Source organism: Curcuma longa, chromosome 19 (genome assembly GCF_044706935.1).
Source record: "Curcuma longa cultivar G26 ecotype Majalengka, Jawa Barat chromosome 19, ITB_CL_G26_1.1, whole genome shotgun sequence".
Classification (NCBI taxonomy): Eukaryota; Viridiplantae; Streptophyta; class Magnoliopsida; order Zingiberales; family Zingiberaceae; genus Curcuma; species Curcuma longa.
In genome coordinates, this window is record NC_133879.1 from 3598390 (window position 1) to 3621448 (window position 23059).

General features: G+C 38.1%; 2 protein-coding genes and 1 pseudogene across 2 annotated transcripts; all 3 read right to left on the minus strand.

Annotated features, from left to right (window-relative positions):
• Positions 1-253: 253 nt before the first annotated feature.
• On the minus strand, positions 254-1300 carry LOC141812760 (protein ANTAGONIST OF LIKE HETEROCHROMATIN PROTEIN 1-like). Its single transcript, XM_074700754.1, has one exon. The coding sequence runs from the start codon at positions 1283-1285 to the stop codon at positions 254-256; it is 1032 nt and encodes a 343-aa protein (XP_074556855.1). The 5' UTR covers positions 1286-1300.
• A 646-nt stretch (positions 1301-1946) lies between these two features.
• Positions 1947-3197, minus strand: LOC141812761 (uncharacterized). The gene has a single exon (XM_074700755.1). The coding sequence runs from the start codon at positions 3195-3197 to the stop codon at positions 1947-1949; it is 1251 nt and encodes a 416-aa protein (XP_074556856.1).
• A 6356-nt stretch (positions 3198-9553) lies between these two features.
• Positions 9554-10779, minus strand: LOC141812622 (transcription factor TCP21-like; annotated as a pseudogene).
• Between the last annotated feature and the right edge of the window lie 12280 nt (positions 10780-23059).

Sequence of the window (23059 nt, forward strand, 5' to 3'; positions counted from 1 at the left end):
ATGTTAAAAATATTAATATTGTACATATTATTTTTAATAATAATCTTACTTTTAAAATAATAATTTTATTATTTTTAAAAAATAATATTAAAAAGTGGATGTGTCTTATGATAATTAATAAACGGTTAAAATTATAAAGTTGGAAAAATAAAATTTATTTAAAATTGACATATAATTATAAAATTGAAATACAACAATAACTTACAATAAACCACACTATGATAAAATTAAAAATAACATATAAAATACTAATTCACGGATTATTATTGTACAATCCCCAAATATGCTCAACTAAGTCGGCGCGAAGTTGGTGATGAACTTGAGTGTCACGTAGTTCAGAATTTGTTTGAAGATAATCTTGAAATCCTCGATTTGAGCCATGGATAGGTTGTGCGGGTTCGTCACCTTCATCATCGTACCAATTTGTCACGTGAGCTCCTTCATCCTCAACAATCATGTTATGCAAAATAATGCATGCTAACATGATTTGTTTTAACTTTTTCCTATACCAATAACGAGCTGGACCTCTGACAATCGCCCATCGAGATTGGAGCACCCCAAATGCTCGTTCGACATCTTTTCTTGCAGACTCTTGTCTTTCCTTAAACAACTTCCTCTTGGGATCCTCCGGGCAAGGAAAAGCCTTAACGAAAGTAGCCCACTCTGGATATATTCCATCTGTTAGATAATAACCCTTCGTATATGCAGTGTCGTTCACTGTGAAATTAATCTCCGGAGTATTTCCTTGCAAGACATTGTTGAATATCGGAGATTCATATAACACATTAATATCGTTACGTGAACCAGCGACTCCAAAGAATGCATGCCATATCCACAAGTCATGAGACGCGACTGCTTCAAGTACGATTGTTGGTGACCCATGTCCCCTTGTAAATTGACCTTTCCAAGCAACTGGACAATTTTTCCATTTCCAGTGCATGCAATCAAGGCTACCCAACATGCCAGGGAAGCCGTGTCTCTCATCATGCATTTGAAGAAGACGCTGAACATCATCAGCATTTGGCCTTCTCAAGTACCTATCACCAAATATTTCAACCACATATTTGCAAAACTTGAAAAGGCACCTGATGGCAGTTGATTCACCCATACGTAGGTACTCGTCAAGATGGTCGGCGGGGATTCCATAAGCCAATTGACGAATCGCAGCAGTGCATTTTTGTAGTGGTGACAATCCTTTTCTTCGCACAGCATCGTCCCTATGTTGAAAAAATGCTGAATGATTCTGTAATGCATTCACTATGCGAAGGAATAACTCTCTTCGCATTCGAAATCGTCTTCGAAATATTTCATCGTGATACACCGGATTTATAGAGAAATAATCATTGACGAGCCTCTCATGCCCGACTTCACGATTTCTTTGGATGAACCTTCTTCTTTTGTGTGCGCCCCTCCTTTGATATGCTTCCATAAGTTGTTGGTGTTGTTGAAGAACCAATAACATTAGTTCTTCACTCGGATCTTGCTCATCGATTTCAACATGGACTTCGTCTTCACTTGTCGAGCTGGAACTTGAGCTAGAGCTACTTGTAGAATGAGACATTTTTAGAGGAATCACGTTGTAGTATATGTGTTTGAGAAATGGTATGATAGTCGAATGAAAATCTCGTAGCACAATGTGTCTATATATATTGTTTTCCTCATGCAACGGCTAGTTTACAACGGCTAATTTGTAACGGTTAGTTGCAACAGCTAGTTTCCAAACAGCTAGTTTAATTTGTAACGGTTAGTTCCAACGGTTAGTTCGAACGGTTAGTTCCAACGGCTAATTTCCAAACAGCTAGTTTCCAACGGCTAGTTTACAATGACTATTTTGCAAAATTATAATAATTGAAAATCACATTAATCGAAATGAGAAATACAATAATTAAAAATTACAATCACTCGAAAATAAAATAATACTAGAAAATGAATATTAAGTAAACAATTTAGATATTCCATCTCGCCCTAATATCCTGGCATAGACATTCATGAATGATAAGCTGCTCCTTTGTCATCTGTGATGTGTCTTTGTTCAATATTTTGTACTCCTTCAACTTCAAGTGACGATTCTTAGCTTCAGATTTGGACAACGCAGCTTTTGCCTTAATCTCTTCTACTTCGAGTTGTTTTTGCTTCAGATCGACTTCAGACTTCTTCACGCTTGTGTACTCAGTGAACTTTGCGAAAATATTATTGTAGTTTATTGCCAGATCCTCTATGGTCGAATTTACTTTCTCTTTTCCCTTTCTTTTTGCTGCCTTTTGTCCCATTGGACGAGTATCTTCATCATCCAGGTCTATACTCACATTTTGGTTGGAAGAGGTGTTGCTTGCTCCTGACTCTGAGGTCCTCGTCTTCTTTGTCGCCACAAAGTGATCAACAGACTGTGGAGTAAACATTGGACGGTCTTTGACAATTCTCCACACATGCTCAAGATTGAATGCAACGCCATTGTTTTCGGATTGATATTTTTCATACGCAAACCTCAATATATCTTCGTCACTGTGACCACTTCGATATGAACTATAAACACTATTGTAATTTGCATTAAATCGATATACCTTCTTTTGGATTGTATTGTGCCAATGTGACCGTATAACATCTGCATTTCTGGTCTTTGAACCTGAGGGACGATTCTCATTGTAGTAGCTTGCAACATGTCCCCAAAAAGCATCCGCCTTTTGATCATTGCCGATTATTGGATCATCACTGATAGTGACAAAACTTCTCGCTAAGACCTCGTCTTCAACCTTTGTCCAATTTGAACGCTTTCTTGTACCCCCAGCATTTGAAATCACTTTTTCAACATTGACCACCTCAATTGGGGATTCCCGGTCGGAAAGTTGAGTCTCCGGGACAAAAGTTGGAGTTGCAGGTTCATTCGACATTGGAGGAGTGAAAGACATACCAGTATTGTGTGGGATACCATATCCATGAGCAACCGGCGGCGTGAAATACGGATGACTCATATTTTGCCAATATTCGGCTGGAAGCTGTTGATATGGACTTCGAGGGGCATAATTTGGATGATTCAAAGAATTTCCAAAACCTTGGAAATTTGGCAGATTTTGTGGAGGAAATGGATATGGGTATTGATAATTTGGTGGAATTTGTGGATTTTGGGAAGATGAATATTCTTGTGGGTTGTTTGTAGAATTCAAGAAATATGAGAAAAAAGCCCTATTATTTTCATCCATTTCGAATAGAAAATAAGATTGCAGGGAGAGTAGGATTGGAGAGTATAATGAGTCATTGGTAGATATTTATAGACGAAATTTTAAACTAGCCGTTAAAAAATAGCCGTTAAAAACTAACCGTTTTATTTAATTTTTAATTTTAAAATTTATAATTTTTTAATAAAAATTAAAACTAGCCGTTAAAAAATAGCCGTTAAACTAACCGTTTTATTTAATTTTTAATTTTAAAATTTATAATTTTTTAATAAAAATTAAAATTATCCGTTAAAAAATAACCGTTAAAAAACCAACCATTTTATTAAATTTTTAATTTTAAAATTTATAATTTTTTAATAAAAATTAAAATTAACCATTTTAATAACCGTTTCAATTAATCATTTAATTTATTAAATACATTTAAAAAATAAAAACAATAAAAATATTAAAAAAAAAAGAAGAAAGCATGCAGTCTGGGCCCACCTGCAGCCGTTTAACGCGTTCAATTCATTGAACGCGTTAAACGACGTTAACGCCCCACATTGCTGTGGGGCGTTATAACGTGGCATTTGAACGGGCGATTAACGCCCATTGCAGATGCCCTTAGAGACACTTAGGATGTTAAAAAATAATGACGTTAGAATCAAATTTATCAAATTTTAGAGTGGGGCACCTAGAGCTTCCTAATGACAAGAGCAGTGAGTATAGTATAGGAGACACAAAGATTGTTGAAAAATGGTAGAGACTTTAGTGAGATGAGAGGTCTAATTTCTTAATTTGGTTTAGGTGATAAAGGACGCTAAGTTTGTTGGGGGCAACAATATTGTTTCCGGTAGCTCTGGGAGTATGCAAACTGATACGGATCGTCGAGGCTAGTGTTCAACACTATCTCCGTAAATGATATTGCTCCGCTATAGTGCTTACGGATAGCAACAATTCATTCTCAAAATATAACGACAAACGTCTCAAAATAGTAGCACTTCAAATTCTGAGACCGGCAAACCTTCTCGTAGGCTTTTTGGACTCTGAATGCATTAGATGAGATGAATGCACAAGGAAGAGTAGAATCGATGAAATTTCCAATCTGGAGAGATCTATTTATACTAAGTGAAGAGATTGAATGAGTGGATGTGACCCTTAGACAGAATCAATCTGGGTCGTCCGATCTGGAAGGTTGTAACCCTTCATATAGCCCTCATAATCTCATCCATCAGATCTCCTTGTACTTCAGATCAGGTTTCATCCCAGCAGTTAGATCGTGACTCTTGCTTCTCGCGATGACGCGTACGTGCGAAGTGCAAAGTGCGCCTACAAAGTGCCCATTGCGCATGTGGTGGGCTCATAGGTGCGAGCACCTGTTCACCCCTGAGAAGAGAGCACCTGGTCTTTTTGTGTTAACTCCATTAACACAACATCATTAATAAAGAAACAAAATACATCGAAAATGGAAGATGTGGGACTATTTCCCATGCATTTCCTTATATATAACATTAATTAATAATTAATGTTATTCGGGCTGACTTTAAACAATTAATTTCTCATTCACCCTTAATCAGTTTTGAGCAAATTAATAGTGTAAATCTATCTACGTGAAACATAGATTTCGATTTTGAAGTCAATTACGACTTTCATCAATTGATGACATTCTGATTTTTTCACAAAAACGTATTGGTCCATTAAGGCCCCAATATCCAACAAATAAGGGGTGTAAGGCACTCTACTTGATAGAAGAAAGCCAAGTTATCCTATATCGAAAAGAGTGTTTAATTAGGAGATGATGGTAGTTAGTGAAACTACAATGTACAAAAATTAAAGATATTTTACATGGCAAGAAGGATCATTAACTAGGTTTAAAGTTATTCTATTCGGTTTACAACTATAAATGAATAGAAAATTCATGAACAAATTCAAATATTAATAAGCTCCCGTGGCTAACATTCATAAATAAAGCTTATGAAAATAAGTATATTTATTATCTGATCTTTTCTAAATCTTAATTATAAATTTATTTTTTTATTTAAATTCATCAAAAATATGATATAATTTTTAATTATCATTAATAAATTTTATATTATATCAATGCTTTTAACTAAGTTATAAGGACAATGATATCTAGCTCTAATGGAACTCAATAAGAATTTACTCAGCCTCAATAAGGTTTTCATATATAAATTTAATAAGTAAATGAATAAGTTTGAATACAATAAAGAACATATCTTCTTAGCTCTTTTACATTCATAACCAAGTGAAGTATATCTCAAAGGTGATTATACATATTACATATAGAAAATAATGACTTACTTTTTAATTAGTTGGCTAAGGTTGGGGGGATCTCATATAGTCATTTTGGATAGATATTCATTAATTTATTATTTGATTTGTCAAGGCTTCTCTAAGTGAAGCTATTTCATATATTGTTCAAAGGAAAAAAAAACATTAACAAGCCAGTTCAAATGGGAGTGCACATACAAGGCAAGAATTTTAGTAGAATAAATCTAAATCTAGATTCTATTTTTACGAGGATGTTTAATTCTTCAGATACAAGGCATACAATCGAACTAAAAGGACTATTTAAGACAAAGCTAAAGACTTTGAGCTATGTGTAAATAATGAGGATGAGAATGTTTCTACCTTTGTCATTTCAAAGGAAAAGAATGCAACTTCTAAATATTATAGTATCTAAATTTAACTAGTGCAATGCATATTTACACTTGGAAAGGATGATCCAAAACTCGTGTAATATGACTCGAGAATAGAGGTCTAAGGCATTACTCAATTTATTGGAAATGCACAACACATCTTACAGTTTGTTTGGGAGGAGGTGAGGGAAGGGGAAAGAAAGGTAAGGAAGAGGAAAGAGAATTTTTACCCTCTCGTTTGGAATGGAGTGAGTTAAGGAGAGGAAGGAAAGAGAAGGGTAAGCTTTCCCCTTACATGCCCATAAATCAACATAATTCCTTACACTCCAAATCGAGGTGTAAGGAAGGGGAAGGAAAACTTATAAAATATTTATTTCAATTATATCCCTATATTAGAATATTAATTATTAAAATAACTCATCTATTAGATTTTTAAAAAAATTATAAAATATTTATTCCAATTATATCTCTATATTAAAATATTAATTATTAAAATAACTCATCTATTAGATTTTTGCACCGTCGCTCCTCATCACATAACACAACTATCACAGGATCTCATCGATCGCACTCCTCGACGTCAACTTTCATCGTAAATTTTTTCGAAGATAAAATTCAAGAGAATATATTTTTATAAAAATATATATAAAAATATTGATTTATTCTTTGTCGTATCAAAATGTATAGATTCTGTATTTCACATATTTATTATATATATATATATATATTAAATTTTTTATTTATTTAAGATTAATTTTTGTTGGTCTCATAAGTTATATATATTTTTTCACATATAGATTTATTTTAAAAGTAAGGGTACTTTTATAATTTTATATATTTAACTTTCAATCTCTTTCCTTTCTTCCCAAATTAACAAGGTAAAACATGTTACGTTAATAAACCTTCCCTTCCTCCCAAACAAGGTGAACATAAATACTTCTCTTTCCCTTCCTTTCCCTTCCTTTCCCTTCCTTCCCTTTTCGTTAATGAACTTTCTCTCACCTCATCCAAATAGACTATTAGGGGCAAGCCTTTGCCTTCTCACGGGTGAGGGGGAATTTTATTTCATTGAGCGAGTTAGATTTAGAGAGGCACTATTAAAGAGTAACTAGTAGAGTTCTTAGGGTGGCTCAAGATAGGTGTATGCACATGATAGAAATATTACATAAAACAATAAAATTATTAATTATTTGCGAGTAGAGGGAATTATGAGATAGTCATGCCATTTTTTATTTCTTAATTTTCACCACTTAATTCTTCTATGAAGTTTATTTTGAACATTAGAATAATGATATGTGAATAGTAGAAAACAATAAATTACTCTACTCAATCAAATTAATATTTTTTTTAATTTAATTAAGAAGAGTAGAGTAAGATTATACAATTTAGGATAGTTAAATCAAACGCGAATAATTCCAGCGAGAAAGTTAATGAGTGGGACCCAATTTTATCCTCGCCGGCAACCCACACAAGGGTTACAATAAACCAACCACCAGCGGGGTCCGCCAACCAGATCATGTCCACGTTGGTTGTTTTCCAGCAACAGCATGGGTAACAATTGATATTCTCCTCCCCGGTTTGCTCAAATGTTGCTGGCCGAGTAGAGTGGAGTCGTACACGATGGGCGCGCACTGAGGCACAAAAAGAGGGTGAAAATATCTGTCCCCCTCATAATTGGGAAAAGAGATAAAAAAACGAAAGGGACCGGGCAGAAAAAGAGGCCGACAACCTGACCCGCCTATTTCGTCGTTGGGGCCCACATGTACGAGCGGGACCCAAACGAGCAGGGCCCACCAGATCCGACTGCTCTCGCTTCAATAGGCTCACCGGGTAAGGGAATCATTAACCAAACTGCATGAAGGAACGGATGAAAACAAGAACAATTAATTTTTAATGAAGATAAAAGGACAAACACTGTATATAAAATGAAAATTGAACAGTAATACACGGGAGAATAATGTTTCGAATAAAATAAGATGACCAAATTTTAAAAAAAATACTTTTTAAAAATAAAAATAAAAAGATGCTCTCTGTATTGTAGTATTGTTACTATAGGGTGCTTTGCTACAATATGTCAAAATAATTTTTTTATTCAACTTATCAAAAATATTATATATAAAATAATTTTATATTACAAATTACCTAAACTTAATAAAATTACAATAGTATAATAACTATTTAATAGCTATCACAATAGGTTTAAAATAATTTTGATCAAGATTAAATAATTTTAATTAAGTTGATAAAAAAATTATATAAAAATGCTCTAGTTATAGTATTTTTAACCAAATTAAATCAATTTATTTTAACGATTAATTGTTACAACAACATTAAAAAAGAATCACTCTTTTAACGTACACCTTGTTAATTTTTACCAAATAAGATTCTATATTTATTACTTTTATTTATACATCTGTATCAAATTTGCGTACTTAATCTCATGCAAGCGCTTATTTTATAAAATTTAGAAAATGAAATTACACATCAAATTCTAGTTCAGCTTATGATTTTGAGGTTTGTACTCAATGGATCATTATCTTCTCTTAATTTTTCTTAGAGCCACGTACTAGCTGGTTGCCTAAATGTCATGTTCTTGACAATGGCTTTCAAAATGCTTCCATGATTTCAATCTACAAATGGATGATCTTAACTATACTTTAAATTCCTAAACACTCTAAATATATCCTATCAAAAATAGTATTTTTCTTTTTTTAAAAAAAAAGAAAGAAAGAAAAATTTTAATTTGAGAAACCTTTTCTTGAGAACAACTCAAGCTTCCTTTTAGAAGAAAAATGGCCAACAGTCAGTCGCTCAAATCCAAACAGTGATCAGGTAGCATGGATGGCCATTCACGTCTCACGTCAGTGCATAAAATTGGTAGACAATAATACGTCTATAGTTGCAAGAACCTGTTAAGGAAAGAACAATCTCTGACAGAAAGGCAGAAGAAATAGAAGAGTACAAGTAAACCATTCATCCTTTGAGAAGCTCAAATCCTCGTAGTCGCAGCAAGAGATAGCTGTTAATCATAAGTAACAATGCTTTGTAAATCAAATCCAAAGTGAGAAGAAGAGGAAGAGCTGATGATTTGGTGTGCAACAAAGTAAGCATCGCTATTCACGACCAGTAACAAATGTTAACAAAAAAGAGAAAGAAAGAGATTCTACACTGCGAGCGATGTGAATAGTTGTCGATAATTATTGAGGCAGACGATAGGGACCAAGTGCTGGAGGAGAACAGAACAGTGCATACAATGTCCACAGGGAGATTAGGAAATCCTGGAAAGCAACTTTTGCGGCTAGAGGAATTTAAAGTCTTATTAGCTTCTGGACAAACCAAAGCAGCATTCATAAACACTTACAATAAACCAATCATTATTGCCTAGCTCGCTGGTAAATCAAAGAAAATGTGGTTACGAGTGCAGGATGGAGGTTTGGCAACAGCAACAGGAGGATTTCTGACTTGGAGAATGAAGACAGAGATGGTTTATCTTTGAAATCCATGTTCCCAAGTCAGAATAGCACTCGATCGCACTTTACACTTTTCCAGAGGATGACCACCGACTTTTTCCTCCAGCTCCCGCGTGTGCGGGGTGGGGTGATGAAGAAGAGGAATGCAGGCCGGCAGCTGAATTCCATGGTTGATCTTGATCTTGATCTTGATCTTGATCCATGGGGTGCCGAAGCTAATGGAGGAGAGACCCTAAAATTATTGAGACACAAATGGATGGAGAAAGACGGCTTAAAAGAAGACCAAGTAATGACTCCGATTCCACAAACAAACTAAGGATTTCTGACTCGCGGGACAAAGAGCAGGTACAACCTAGCTAACCTAAACTCCAAGCAGCTAATGAGCGTCGTCGTCGGTCGCCGCCGACGCAGCGCCTGTGGCAGCAGCGCCGGGAGCACCCGACAATGAGGCGAGCAGATTGAGGTGTCCGGCCAGGGGAAGGTAGTTGCCGACGCGAGCGGCGGATGCCTCCCCCATCGGCTGCCCTGCGAACCTTCCAGTTAGCGTCACCGGGACCATGTCCGGCGTCGCGAAGCTCCAGAACTGCCCGTAGTCCTGCCGGGTCGGCACGGCCCAGAAACCGGCGGCCGGTCCAATCCCTACGCCGCCGTTGGCGTCGGCGACGGTTTCCTCTTTGCCTCCGGATTCGTAGTCCGCGCGCAGGCGCTTGCCGAGGATGAAGGGGGCGGGGGCGAGGGAGTGAGAGAGAAGGTGGGTGCCGGCGGTAGGGGAGGAGGGAGAAGGGAGGGCGAGAGGGGCGGGGGAAGAGGAAGGAGCGGAGCGGAGGAGAGAAGAGGAGGCCGTGGAGAAGCTAGCGGGCGTGGTGCCGGTGCCGGTGGCTGCGATGATGGAGGGCTCGGCCTGGCGTAGGAGCCACTCGATGGTCTGGCCGTCGGATTTGTGGCCGAGCTCGCGGGTGAGCTGGAAGACGCGGGCGGCGCAGATGATGGGCATGCGGATGCGGCGGCCACGCCCATCGACCTTGCTGTGGCGGTCCTTGGCGGGGGGTTTCTTGAGAGCCAGCGAGCCGTTCCCGGCTGCGGGCGACCGCGATGGCTTGTGCTGGCCCTCGAGGACCACGCAGCCGCCGCCCCGCCACCGCCACCGCCACCGCCACCGCCGTCAGGGTTGCTCATGGCCTCGGAAGGAATAGAGAAAGGAAATAATTAATTTTGTTGTGTTTGTTTCGTTTCGGAGAAGAGGAACGGAACGGGTAGCGGAAGCGGAGGAAGAGTGGGAGGAGAGGAGAGGAGAGTAATGATTGAGGAGGAACAAGAGCAAGAGGCAGGAGAAGGTGGAGACAGAGAGGAAGAGAAGATGCACATGGAGAGGTGGGGGCCACAAGGCCGCGCTTTTTTTTCCCCCTCCTGCCGCTCCCTCCCGTTGTTTCCTTCAACCCTCGGCCTCGGCCTCGGCCTCGGCCTCGACTGCTTCCTTGGACACCGCCGGATGACGGAAGAGGGTCACCGCCAGATGACGGAAGAGGGTCATGGGTCTTTTTACGCGGTAACATTGAGTTTACCCTTGTGCGGACCCCATTTGGAGAATTTCGTCGTCGCCACTTGCAATTTCCTTTATTTTTTTTTTCAAATTACTCATAGAAAAAAAAATATTGAGGACGACATAAAAAAAAATCAAATATTATTCATTTCCAAACTAAAAAATTAATTTTTTTGAAAGGCACATTAAAAATAATAAGGCACATAGTTGTTACAAAACGCTTAAATAATGATATTTTTAAATGAAAAATATATTTGAGTGCTATTTTAATATTTTTAAAAAAATTATCACTCTGACAAAAAGATAATTAATAAGAGCCCCTTCTAATATTTACTTAATATTTTTGTAATGTTATAAATTAAAAACTTTATTTTCTAGATCACTTAAACATCTAAACATTATTATTTTAGATAAATAAAAAAAATATTATTTGATGAGTGAAAATAATATATGTTTAAAAATATATTTTAAAGTTTTAGATCATTAAAGTGATTTCATAAGATGATTAAATCAAATAATGACTTGCTAGTAAAACACAAAAGTAAGGGATAAATGTGTCTTTGACCATATTGATTTTAAATATGATATTATTTTAACATTTAAGTCCATATTTATCAAATTACCTTAATAACTCTTGTGCAATCCTTCACAAAAATTAAAAATTAGGTGCATCATCATCCGTTGAAAAATAAATTCAATTTAAGTGTGCTCTTCCGATAAAATAATTAAACTATTCATTGTCCAATCATCAAAATGTACACACATGATAAATTATATATATATATATATATATATATAAAACATTTTATTATATTTCTTTACAAAGTTAGAGCATCTAAGCGACTTTTTGATATCAAATTGTATTAAGAATATCTAATGCCTTTTTCATTTCAATCCTCCTCCTCTCTCTCTCTCTCTTATGTTGGCGGATGGTAGCTGGAACCATTCCGAGCTATTCTCCCACCGTCTTGGCCGTCGTATGTTCGGTATGCTAGGATCTTCCCTATACCAAAGGAAAGGAAATTCTGGCGTTACAACAGATTTACAACAGATCACAAAAGATCTAAGGATCTTGCTCTCTACTAGAAGACTCGCAACAGACTGTGAGCTTCTTTCAAGAGTAACTAGACTCTAAGTGAAATGGCCTCGAGTATGAGATGCGATGCCGTTACACTTCTTACACACATATTTATAGAGGGGTTTACTTCCTTGCGAAGTAAAGAGCTTGGGTTACTTCCCCGTGAAGGAAGGAACCTTTAAAGTTTTGGCCAGCTAACGCTGCTTTAAGGACAGCAATTATTATTGGTGGTAGTGGTTGCTGAGTGAGATGGGTCCACCACGTCCGCTTCCTTTAATCATAGTGTCCTGGCCACAGTAGTGATGTTGGATCTGGGTCGTCCACGTCCAGGTTGCTGAATTCGGATGTCAACAGATCCAAATCTGTCAGTGTCGTTCCCTCGTCCTCCGAATATTCGCTTATAGTGGTGTAGCTGTTGGCGTTTGCTTGCTCTCGAAGCAAAGAATAACTTTGTAGCTGTTGCGCGTAGTTGTCAATGAGGTCAGCCCAGTACCAGCAATGACAGGTGTTTGTAGCGCATTTGTAGAATTGTCGATTGGGATTTCTACTGGTATGAGAGGTCATCAACCTTGCATCTTGATGGCAGGCGCACTGCAAAACAGGTTTAGGTAGTTCATTAATGAAATTAATTTTGTATACCTGCTTGCCTTTGAGAGCCTTAGCAATACAGATTGCTAGTCGATTTTCAGCTTCATCCGTGGTCCTTTTGAAGACCTCCGAGGCTGCAGTGACAAGAGGCTTTATGAGAGGGCTTTGCCACTTATCAACTATAATTGCTTGAATTAGCCGGGATAATTCATCAGCTAAAACATTATCTTTCCCTTCTATATGCTCGAAGGAAACCTTTACTCCAATGCCAGTAATATAGTCAGTTAGTGTCATCCAGCGAACCCTTGAAGGCTTGTGATCAGCAGCTTTCTCGTAGAATTTCACTATTGCTTTGCTGTCTGTTCTGATGATAATTTCCTTCTTGTCAAGGTAATAGATTTTGAACTTTTCAAGACTAAGGATGACTGCTTGAACTTCGGCGTCTATAGTGCTCTTGATAGGAAGAAATCTCCCACTGGCATAGGCACATACCTTCTCAGAAGTCCTGGGATCTCCTTTGTTCCTCTTCCATTTACATATCCCACCCCATCCTTCCATACAGCCGTCAGTCTCTAGGACTATTACTGCTTCAGATGGTGGTACCTCGAGCTCAGGAAGCTGTTGAACGATGGCTTTAATTTTTCTCACTATCTTCCAATCTTCCTGGTTCATCCTTCTCTCTCCTTTTCCAGATGTTTTAGAGTAGAGAGGGCCAAGTATCTTACCAAGGTTTGGGATATATGCGCGAGCATAATTCAGAATCCCTAGCCACCTCCTGAGAGATCTGATTTCTGTCAAACTCCCTTCATCTGTTATTAATATCTTCTGAATAATGTGGGGCTGAAGTTTGATCCTTGATTCCCCGATTGTTGCTCCCAAGAAGTCGATTTGTTTGACCCCTATTTTCATCTTGGTCGGACTAAGGACCAACCCATTTTTCTCACATATTTCAATAAGTTTCTTCAGATGCTCCTTGTGTTCTTCTGGACTATTAGAGAAAACCAATATGTCATCAATATATACAGCAATAAAGTTTTCTGTACCTTTAAAGCATTAGTCCATCTTGCGTTGAAATATAGCAGGGGCGTTCTTTAGTCCGAATGGCATAACAAGCCACTCATACAACCCATCTATCGCCCAGAATGCCGTCCAAGGAATGGATTCTTCCTCTATAGCGACTTGGTGAAATCCACTTTTCAGATCAAACTTTGAGTAGATACTAGAATGACTGATTTTGGCAATTCTAGTGTTGATGCCCGGTAATGAGTACTGATCCTTCTCAGTATTATCATTTAACCTTTTATAATTAAAAACCAGTCTTTCTTTACCTTTGGTCTCCTTCCCAGTGATCGGGTCAACCTCTGTCCCTGATTCTACCATAATTGCAGTGGTTCTGTGCTTACTTTCAGATGGCCTGATGACTTTCATATTCAAGAGCTTCTGAACATGCCTGCTCATTGCTTCCTTCATCTTTGGAGTCACATGCTTAAGAGGACGGTCTTCTATGATTACATCTGGATTCTTAATCAGGATCTTGCACTTTATCTGATTTCTTGACCAGTGCTTGAGCGGCTCTTCTCCAATGAAGCCTAATTTCTTGAGTCTTTCTATTTCTGAGGGGTTGATCATATCCTGATGTATTATCCCTATCCTGGGTTCTGCAGCACAGATATCATAGTACTCAGATAATTCAATATCTAGTTCTTCAAGAAAACATACCGAATGTGCCTCTGGGGCTGCTTCCACTGTAGTGACCAGTTTGTAGAAGGTGACTTCGCCCTTCTCGATTCTAAGTCCCCCATCCATAGCACGAATGAAATTCATCCCAATAATATAATTCAAGCCTTTGTTTAATGTTGGCATAACATAGGTCCTGGGCAGTCTAAAATATTGCTCACCTACCCATATTTTGCCATCCCTCAGAATTTCTTTTACCTTTGTAGCTCCGTTTACACCTTGTATCAGCGTCTCCGTTAGTGAGGGTTGCTTGAACTCTTCCGGGATCAGCTCTCCATTGCAGACACAAATGACTGCACCTGTGTCTAGTATTGCATTCAGAGAAATTTTTTTGCCATTAATTTCAATGTTAACCTTAATATTCAAAAGGTTGTTCCGGGGTTGTACCAAAGAAATAACAGATTCATCAACATGCAGTATTGGTAATGGTAGTTGTGACCTGAGAGACGCTATCTCCTGCTTGTCGATCTCAATCATTCTTTTGAGAAGCTGTATTTCATTTGCCAGCTCAACTTTCTTTGATTCTGCTTCTTTGTTAAGGATCCCAAGGAGCTCATTTTCCATTCTCAGTTCTTCCAGCTCCCTTTCAGTTTCTAATGGTGTTTCTTCTACCATCATGATATGCGATTCTTCCATATTTCTAATCTTTTCTTTTAAGGCTTTATTTTCCTCCTCAAGCTCCTTTTCTCTGGAACTCAATCTCTTTAGCACTTCTGACTGTCGTTCTGCGAGGCTCCTCCATTCATCTTTATTTACTGGTCTGGTAGCCCTGGTTTGCCTGGGAATCTGTATTCTGAAGCAATGATAGGAGCACATATTGCATACTACAAACTTACATTTGTTGCAATCCATCCTTCCTCCCGTTTTGACTTCTGCTCGGCAGTCTCTACAGTGTGCTGATGTTGTCAAAGAGTAATTCCACTCATGTTGACACATATTCTTCCCTTGTTGCTCTTACTTGGGGCCTCCATTCTGACTCCCCAATCAAGAACTCCTCAGTCATCATGAGAACATCAAATTTTTCATCATAACTTTTGTCAAAGAAAATGTCAGATGAATTTCCTGCTCTGAATATGATCTGTTCTCTAAATAATAAAGGATCGAAGGTACCTGCCTTGTACCTAGTGTCTTCTATATTTCCTGGTGAAGATGATGATGACTCGGTGTCTGCATATAGCCTTAGCCTTTCTCTTTGGGCAGCATCATAAATTTGGGCTTCTTCAACATTCCTGAGTCTGTCTAGCCTTGCGAAATGATCTTGCTTAAATGGCCTCTGACCCGATGATTCTGCTAATTCTTTTCTATACTTTCGGCTTGATCTTAGCATTCTTGGTTCAGGTTCAGGAATAATCGCTGCTTCTGCTTCAATCGTCTTTAGGCCTGGGATCAATATCTTCATCATTTCAGTAAAGTTCTTTTGTCCTGTTGAACCGAATCTCTGTATGCTTTCATTAGTGGGCTCAGGTTCAAACACCTCCTGAGTCTCAGGAACAGCTATTTTTTCTAGGATTAGCTGTGCTATGCTTTCCCTTGGCTGCACATAAATTGCTTCATCAGTGAGGTTTATTGCTAGAATTTTAATCTCACCTCGGAAATCCATGTCAATCACACCCCCATTGATGAGTATGCCTTTAACTGCGGCACTATTCCTGGGTGCAATTCTTCCATAAGTTCCTTCAGGTATTTGGGCGTTAATACCTGTCCTCAGAACTTGTTGCTTGTTGGGTACTAGCTTTGCTCCTTCGCATAGGTACAAATCATACCCTGCAGATCTGTCAGTTTTTCGCTTTGGTATTTGAGCCATAGGATGTACCTTTTTTATCAGCAGTCTAGGCTGATCATCTTGAATCATGAGGATATCAAAGTTTTCTGAAATTTCACAATTATCCTCGCCTTCAGATACGGAATAAATGTCAGAGATGTCTGACTCATTCATCCCCACAGAAACAACGTCATAGCCATCTTCTAGCCTGAGTGATTCCAGGATGGCCACTCTGTGCATCAGCTTTCTTGGGTTTCTGCATTCTGAAGCATAATGACCTTCTTCACCACAAGCGTAGCACTTGCAGTTCTTCTTCCTTAATGTTAGGTGCTTCTGCTTGGCTATCCTCACATGCGACTGGTGCGGCTTTCCTTTGTAGGTAGTGGTTTTTCTTGCACCATACTTCTTGTAGGTTCCCCTGTCTTTGCCATACACCCCATGGACAGGTGTCTTCCCACAGAAGTTCATCTTCTTGAGCCTGTTTTGAAATAAGGCTTCTTGGCACATCTCTTTGAGGTAGGCCTTTGTGAATGCGATCCGGCCCGTGATGCCAATAGTATTAGTCGGATATCTTGCCCTGAAAGCCTTCTCGAGTCTATCCCCCAGGGGCCTGGGCATTTTGGTGAAGAATTCTGAGGAGAGTTCTTCATTTGCCCATGATCTTCCGCTCTTGGATGCCAGGTGAAAATAGTCAAACATATATCGGTATACCGCTGTATCCGTCATTTCTGTGCAGACAAGTCCCTTCAGGGTTTTATTGGCTGCATCCTGTTCACCCGTGGTTCCTACCTGCGGGTTTTCCAAGAAAAACATTAATCTAATTTGATTAATGATATTTTGAGTACCATTAGAGCCTAGAGCTTGTTGCTTCATCTGTTCAAACTCTTCAGTGTACTTCATCCTCCAAGTCATGAATATCTTTTTTCTGATTCTCCAAGGAGATTTTCAATGTACAAGATCTTATCTTCAGCATTATCAAAGTTCTTGTCCGCCATGTGTAATAGGGTAGAACTTTCCCATCTGTCAAACACTTTAGTATCAAAATCAAAGGGCATAATGAAAATCGAACCCCGATTTATGTTGGCGGATGGTAGCTGGAACCATTCCGAGCTATTCTCCCACCGTCTTGGCCGTCGTATGTTCGGTATGCCAGGATCTTCCCTAGCGCCATAGCCTTCAGGTGCATTTGCTGGTGTGTATCCTGGTGTCGTCATGTCGACATCAGTGGGTGGCCTGTATCTGCTGATTGCAGACTCGGTTGATAAAATATTCTCAATTTGGTTCTCCGCTTGTTGGAGCTCAGGATAGTCATCTAGCTGCAGAACTCCATACTTCTCTTTAGGGGATGAGGATTCGGTTTCAAAGTCTCCGAAATAATCTTCATTATCTGAAATATCCATATTACTAAGAAATGAAGAAATAATATCATCCTCATCTGATCCCACCATGCCAGTGGGAGATTTCTTCCTATCAAGAGCACTATAGACGCCGAAGTTCAAGCAGTCATCCTTAGTCTTGAAAAGTTCAAAATCTATTACCTTGACAAGGAGGAAATTATCATCAGAACAGACAGCAAAGCAATAGTGAAATTCTACGAGAAAGCTGCTGATCACAAGCCTTCAAGGGTTCGCTGGATGACACTAACTGACTATATTACTGGCATTGGAGTAAAGGTTTCCTTCGAGCATATAGAAGGGAAAGATAATGTTTTAGCTGATGAATTATCCCGGCTAATTCAAGCAATTATAGTTGATAAGTGGCAAAGCCCTCTCATAAAGCCTCTTGTCACTGCAGCCTCGGAGGTCTTCAAAAGGACCACGGATGAAGCTGAAAATCGACTAGCAATCTGTATTGCTAAGGCTCTCAAAGGCAAGCAGGTATACAAAATTAATTTCATTAATGAACTACCTAAACCTGTTTTGCAGTGCGCCTGCCATCAAGATGCAAGGTTGATGACCTCTCATACCAGTAGAAATCCCAATCGACAATTCTACAAATGCGCTACAAACACCTGTCATTGCTGGTACTGGGTTGACCTCATTGACAACTACGCGCAACAGCTACAAAGTTATTCTTTGCTTCGAGAGCAAGCAAACGCCAACAGCTACACCACTATAAGCGAATATTCGGAGGACGAGGGAACGACACTGACAGATTTGGATCTGTTGACATCCGAATTCAGCAACCTGGACGTGGACGACCCAGATCCAACATCACTACTGTGGCAGGAAGCGGACGTGGTGGACCCATCTCACTCAGCAACCACTACCACCAACAATAATTGCTGTCCTTAAAGCAGCGTTAGCTGGCCAAAACTTTAAAGGTTCCTTCCTTCACGGGGAAGTAACCCAAGCTCTTTACTTCGCAAGGAAGTAAACCCCTCTATAAATATGTGTGTAAGAAGTGTAACGGCATCGCATCTCATACTCGAGGCCATTTCACTTAGAGTCTAGTTACTCTTGAAAGAAGCTCACAGTCTGTTGCGAGTCTTCTAGTAGAGAGCAAGATCCTTAGATCTTTTGTGATCTGTTGTAAATCTGTTGTAACGCCAGAATTTCCTTTCCTTTGGTAATATAATTAAATTTAAATTTCATTTTTACTCTTTTCAATTTCATCCTTTGACCATCCAAATGTTAAAAATATAAATAATAAAAAATTCACACACAGTACATTCATGATCCTTCTGTTCTTCTATGAAAAGTTCACATTTTCATTGTCATCAAATCCATTTTTAACTTCATCAAACTTCTATTACTTAAAATAAAATTTAATAGTTAAATAAAGGTTGATTAAAATTTTTTATCATAAATTAATTATGGAGTCAAGATATTTTGTTGCTAATTTTTTATTATTTTTTAAAATCGATCATTATTTTACGATCGATTATTTTATGATCTGATCAAATGCAAAATAACGATTGATTAATTATTTCGATCATTAATTTTTCACTTTTATTCCAATTTATGACTGAATTAATAATTGAAATAAAATTTGATCATTAAATAAAGATCCATTAAAATTATCAATCGCAAATTAATGATGGAGGAAAGACATTTCGTTGCTAATTTTTTTCCATTTTAATTTAATTTAATTTTTATCATTAGTGATCGATTTTTAAAATTTATCCTAAAATAATGATTAATTAATAATTTTGGTAGTTAATTTTTCACGTTTAGTTCCACTTTCACTATGTTTCTCTCGCAATCAACTTAGATCCTGATCCTTTTCCCTCCATAGTAACTGCCCCTTCCCCTTAGTCCCTTCCCTTTGACAATGACAAATTCAACTCCGGTCACACTACAAGGCGGTCATCACCACAAGAGGCGATCATCACCGCGAGCGGCAGCCCACCATGGTTGTATTGTGCGAACGGCCTCCCTTGGCTGCTACGAGGTGGCACGAGGTGGTCATACTCACATGAGGTGGTCGTGCCCGCGCAAGGTAGTCAACCCTACCCAATGCTCGTTGGTGATCGTGCCTACACTAGGCGGTTGACCCTGCCCACTATGCGCGAGTCAGAGACCCTGGCTGTTGCACGTGGGGGACCATGCCTGTACAAGGCAACCATCCCTGCCACTTTGCGCGGGCGACAATGCCACGTCTGAGTACCCTTGGAAGCGTTCGAGGTGCATAGTGTCACGTTTGAGGGCTCTTGGGCATGTCCTAGTCAGGGCCAATCCTAATAATTTTTGGGCCCGAGTCTAATTTTAAAAAAAACTCCTAAATCAAAATGTGCATTCATATTCTTTTAGTTCCATAACAACTTTTTAAAATTAAATCAATACATTAGAGACAATACTATTGGTGCAAAGAGCACTAGTCTGTTTCTAGAGTTTTGATGTTTGACAATACACCTAGGTTTGATTTGTTTTACCAAGGGTTGATCCAAACAGGACCTAATATTTAGATGTGAGTAAAGTTTAGTTATGTCAATTTGATCAGAAGACTAGCAAGAAGTTCTAGTTGAGGTTAGGTAAGGAGAAATCCTAGTTGAGGCTAGACAAGGAGAAGTCTTAGTTGAGGCTAAACAGGGAAAGTCCTAGTTGGAGGCTAGACAGGGTAAGTCCTAGTTGGAGGCTAGGCAGGATAAGTCCTAGTTGGAAGCTAGGTAAAAGAAGTCCTGATCTGGATGATTAGGCAAGAAAGTCCTAGTTGAAGGCTAGGCGGTCCTAGTGGGAGGTTAGGAGGAGTTCTGATTTGGAGGATTAGGCAGGAAAAGTCCTAACTGGAGGTTAGGCAAGGGAAAGTCCAAACTAGATGTTTGGTAGGTGAGAAGTCTACCTATGGAAGTGACTAGTCCTAATTGAAGGTTAGGCAAGGAAAAGTCCAAACTGGATGTTTGGCAGGTGAGGAAGTCTACCTATGGAAGTGACTAGTCCTAACGGGAAGTTATACATGGGTAAGCCAGTAGGTTAGACCTATAGGGTAAGACTTACGTAAGCCTAGTAGGTTAGACAGACTACAAGTAGGCTTAGGTTGCTTGTTTGTATGTTGATCTTACAGGGATTAGGAGTTGGAAGCAAGATGGAGGAAGTATAAGTAGAGCAAACAGAGGCAGCCAAACCAAGCCCGGGATCAACTCAGGTCAAACCCAAGTTGACTGGATCCCGACACTTGGATGTTATTCCAGGCGCCGCTATGTGTTCCAGGCACCTGGATCCAGAAGAATCAACCCAGATAAGACCAAGTAGATCGGATCGGATCTTATCCAAGTGCCCGGATAAGAATCCAGGCACCCGAAAGGGTCTATATAAGGGGGCTTAGCGTGTAGCACCAAAAATACAACTTTTCTACATCATACTCTTCATCTTGCGGTGCTGTTGAATGCGAACGAAGCCAGGCTTGTGCAATCGGAGAAGTTCTAGGAGGAGTGCGTGGTGCTCAGGACTTCCGGATTGGCTTCAACATAATTATTTAGTTTATTATTTTCTTTCAGTCTTATATTTATATTTCATTATTATTGATTGGACTGTAAGATGAGTTTCTCCGCCTTTGGACGATTGTTCGGAAAGGAGACCACTAGTGGACGGACGCCTCCCGTACATAGGCCTTGAATGTACTAACCTTGGGGAGTTAGGAACCAAGTAAATCTGTGAGTCCTCTGTTTATTTACTAATTCTACTGCTAAGTTTCTTTGATAGTATGAACGAACGAAAATGAACGAACGAGAAGCACGCGCTATTCACTCCCCTCTAGCGCGCCCCAACGATCCTACAAATACAATACATAATAGTCAAAATATTTCTATTATAATTGAATAATAAGATAAACATATCCAAAATGATCACTAAAAACACAATCCGCCTTACAGTTTTAGAGCTAAAAATACTAATCAAGTTTATATAATCAAGTTGTTTAGTAATTTCTTTCTTAATTGATAACATGTCAATCCATTCAATTTTTTGTGACATGGTTGATTGGAGAAAAGTTTTGATGTGCTTTAACTTCAAGAAACTTCATTCTACATTTGTTACTACAACTAAGATAGTCAACGAGATTTTATAAGCAATGTGAGCATTTGAAAAACATCCATCCATTTTTTCAAATAATTCATTACATCAATTACCAATTTTGCTTCTCTTGGTAATGAGCACTTCAAGAATGTCGACTCGAAAAATCAATCATCCTCATTAATATCAGAACAACCCCTATGAGTCAAAGATTTTTCAAGATTCTTACAAGACTTCAATAAGGTTTCATCATCTGCACGTTGTAATGTTACTTTATATTTTTGAAACTATTCAAATCAAGTTTTCATAGAAGAATGAGCTTCATCTATTATAAAGAGAAAGTAGTTGATTTGAAAAGATTCTATAGTTGATTGTATAATTTCTTCATTATTACTTTCACCAAATTGCCTCTTTCTTCGAATAACACATTTCTTTTGAAATACAACTTCAATGTCCATCTCACATGCTATTTCTTTAGCTTCAACCATGACCTTATCATAATCATCTTCTCTAAAATTCTTATAGAAATAAAATATTGGGGGGGGGGGGGGGGGAGGGGGGTTCTCTATCCTTAGGACAATATTCATCATATCACACAAAGCTAAATTAAGATTATAACAACCACAAGGAATATAAAAAGTTCTGAGATTCATTTCAAGTAATCTTTTTTCTACCTTTATGCCTCATTCATATTAGATCTATTATTATATCTTTTCCCTCTAATATCATCAATATCAAGTTTAAGACTAAAACATTTTTAAGATGCATGAAAACTCAAGTCTTGAAATACCATCAACCTCTAAAAATTGCATTCGCTATTCTTCTATTTTGTGGAACTTTCTGAATCATATAAACATCATATGACCATGGACATTTGCTCCTTGTTACTGATATCATGCGTGCAATTTAATATGATTGAAAAATATTTTGTTTGTCTGCAGTATTATTTTTCTTACCTTGCCAACACTTGTATCAACTCATTTTGAATTCTATAATTGAGATATGTAGTATAAGTCTCATAGTTTTTAATCCATTGGAGGTGCTTTTTCATTACTAGATCAAATTCTGTAATCATTTTAATCGTTTGTAGGAAAAAATCATTATTTTCAACATAAAGATTCTCACAACTTTCTTAAAAAAGTTATTTTTTGTTAATCGTTGAACAACTACGATTATCCTCTGTAATATTTGTTTTCAATGTTCTCTTGCTTTATTAAGTTGGATTTGTAAGTATGCATCAATCACTTTATTCAATTCATCATACACTCTATATGCTCCTTATTCGCTTCATGATTTATAAGACAATGACTCAAATTATGTCAATCATTGTATCCTTTATTAGCTAATTGATCATATCTAGTTTTGATTATTTATTTCTTGAATAACTTACAACAAAAATAAAAAAAATTATAAGAAGAAATTGAATATAATAGTCATTTTCTATCACTTTTCTCCTCATTTGATAGAATTATCTTATAATGTGATGTATTGAAATGTCTACTAATACTATCTTTATGCAACACATTATGAACATCTCTCTTCGGATCTCTTTCTACTAAAAGTCTATAAATTTTTTATCAATGTTGTCCCACTTCTTCAAATCATCATAGTAAGTCTCCTGA

Coding starts and splice junctions, on each gene's coding strand:
- LOC141812760 (XM_074700754.1), bottom strand. CDS start 1,285: ATGCGAAGAGAGTTATTCCTTCGCATAGTGAATGCATTACAGAATCAT.
- LOC141812761 (XM_074700755.1), bottom strand. CDS start 3,197: ATGGATGAAAATAATAGGGCTTTTTTCTCATATTTCTTGAATTCTACA.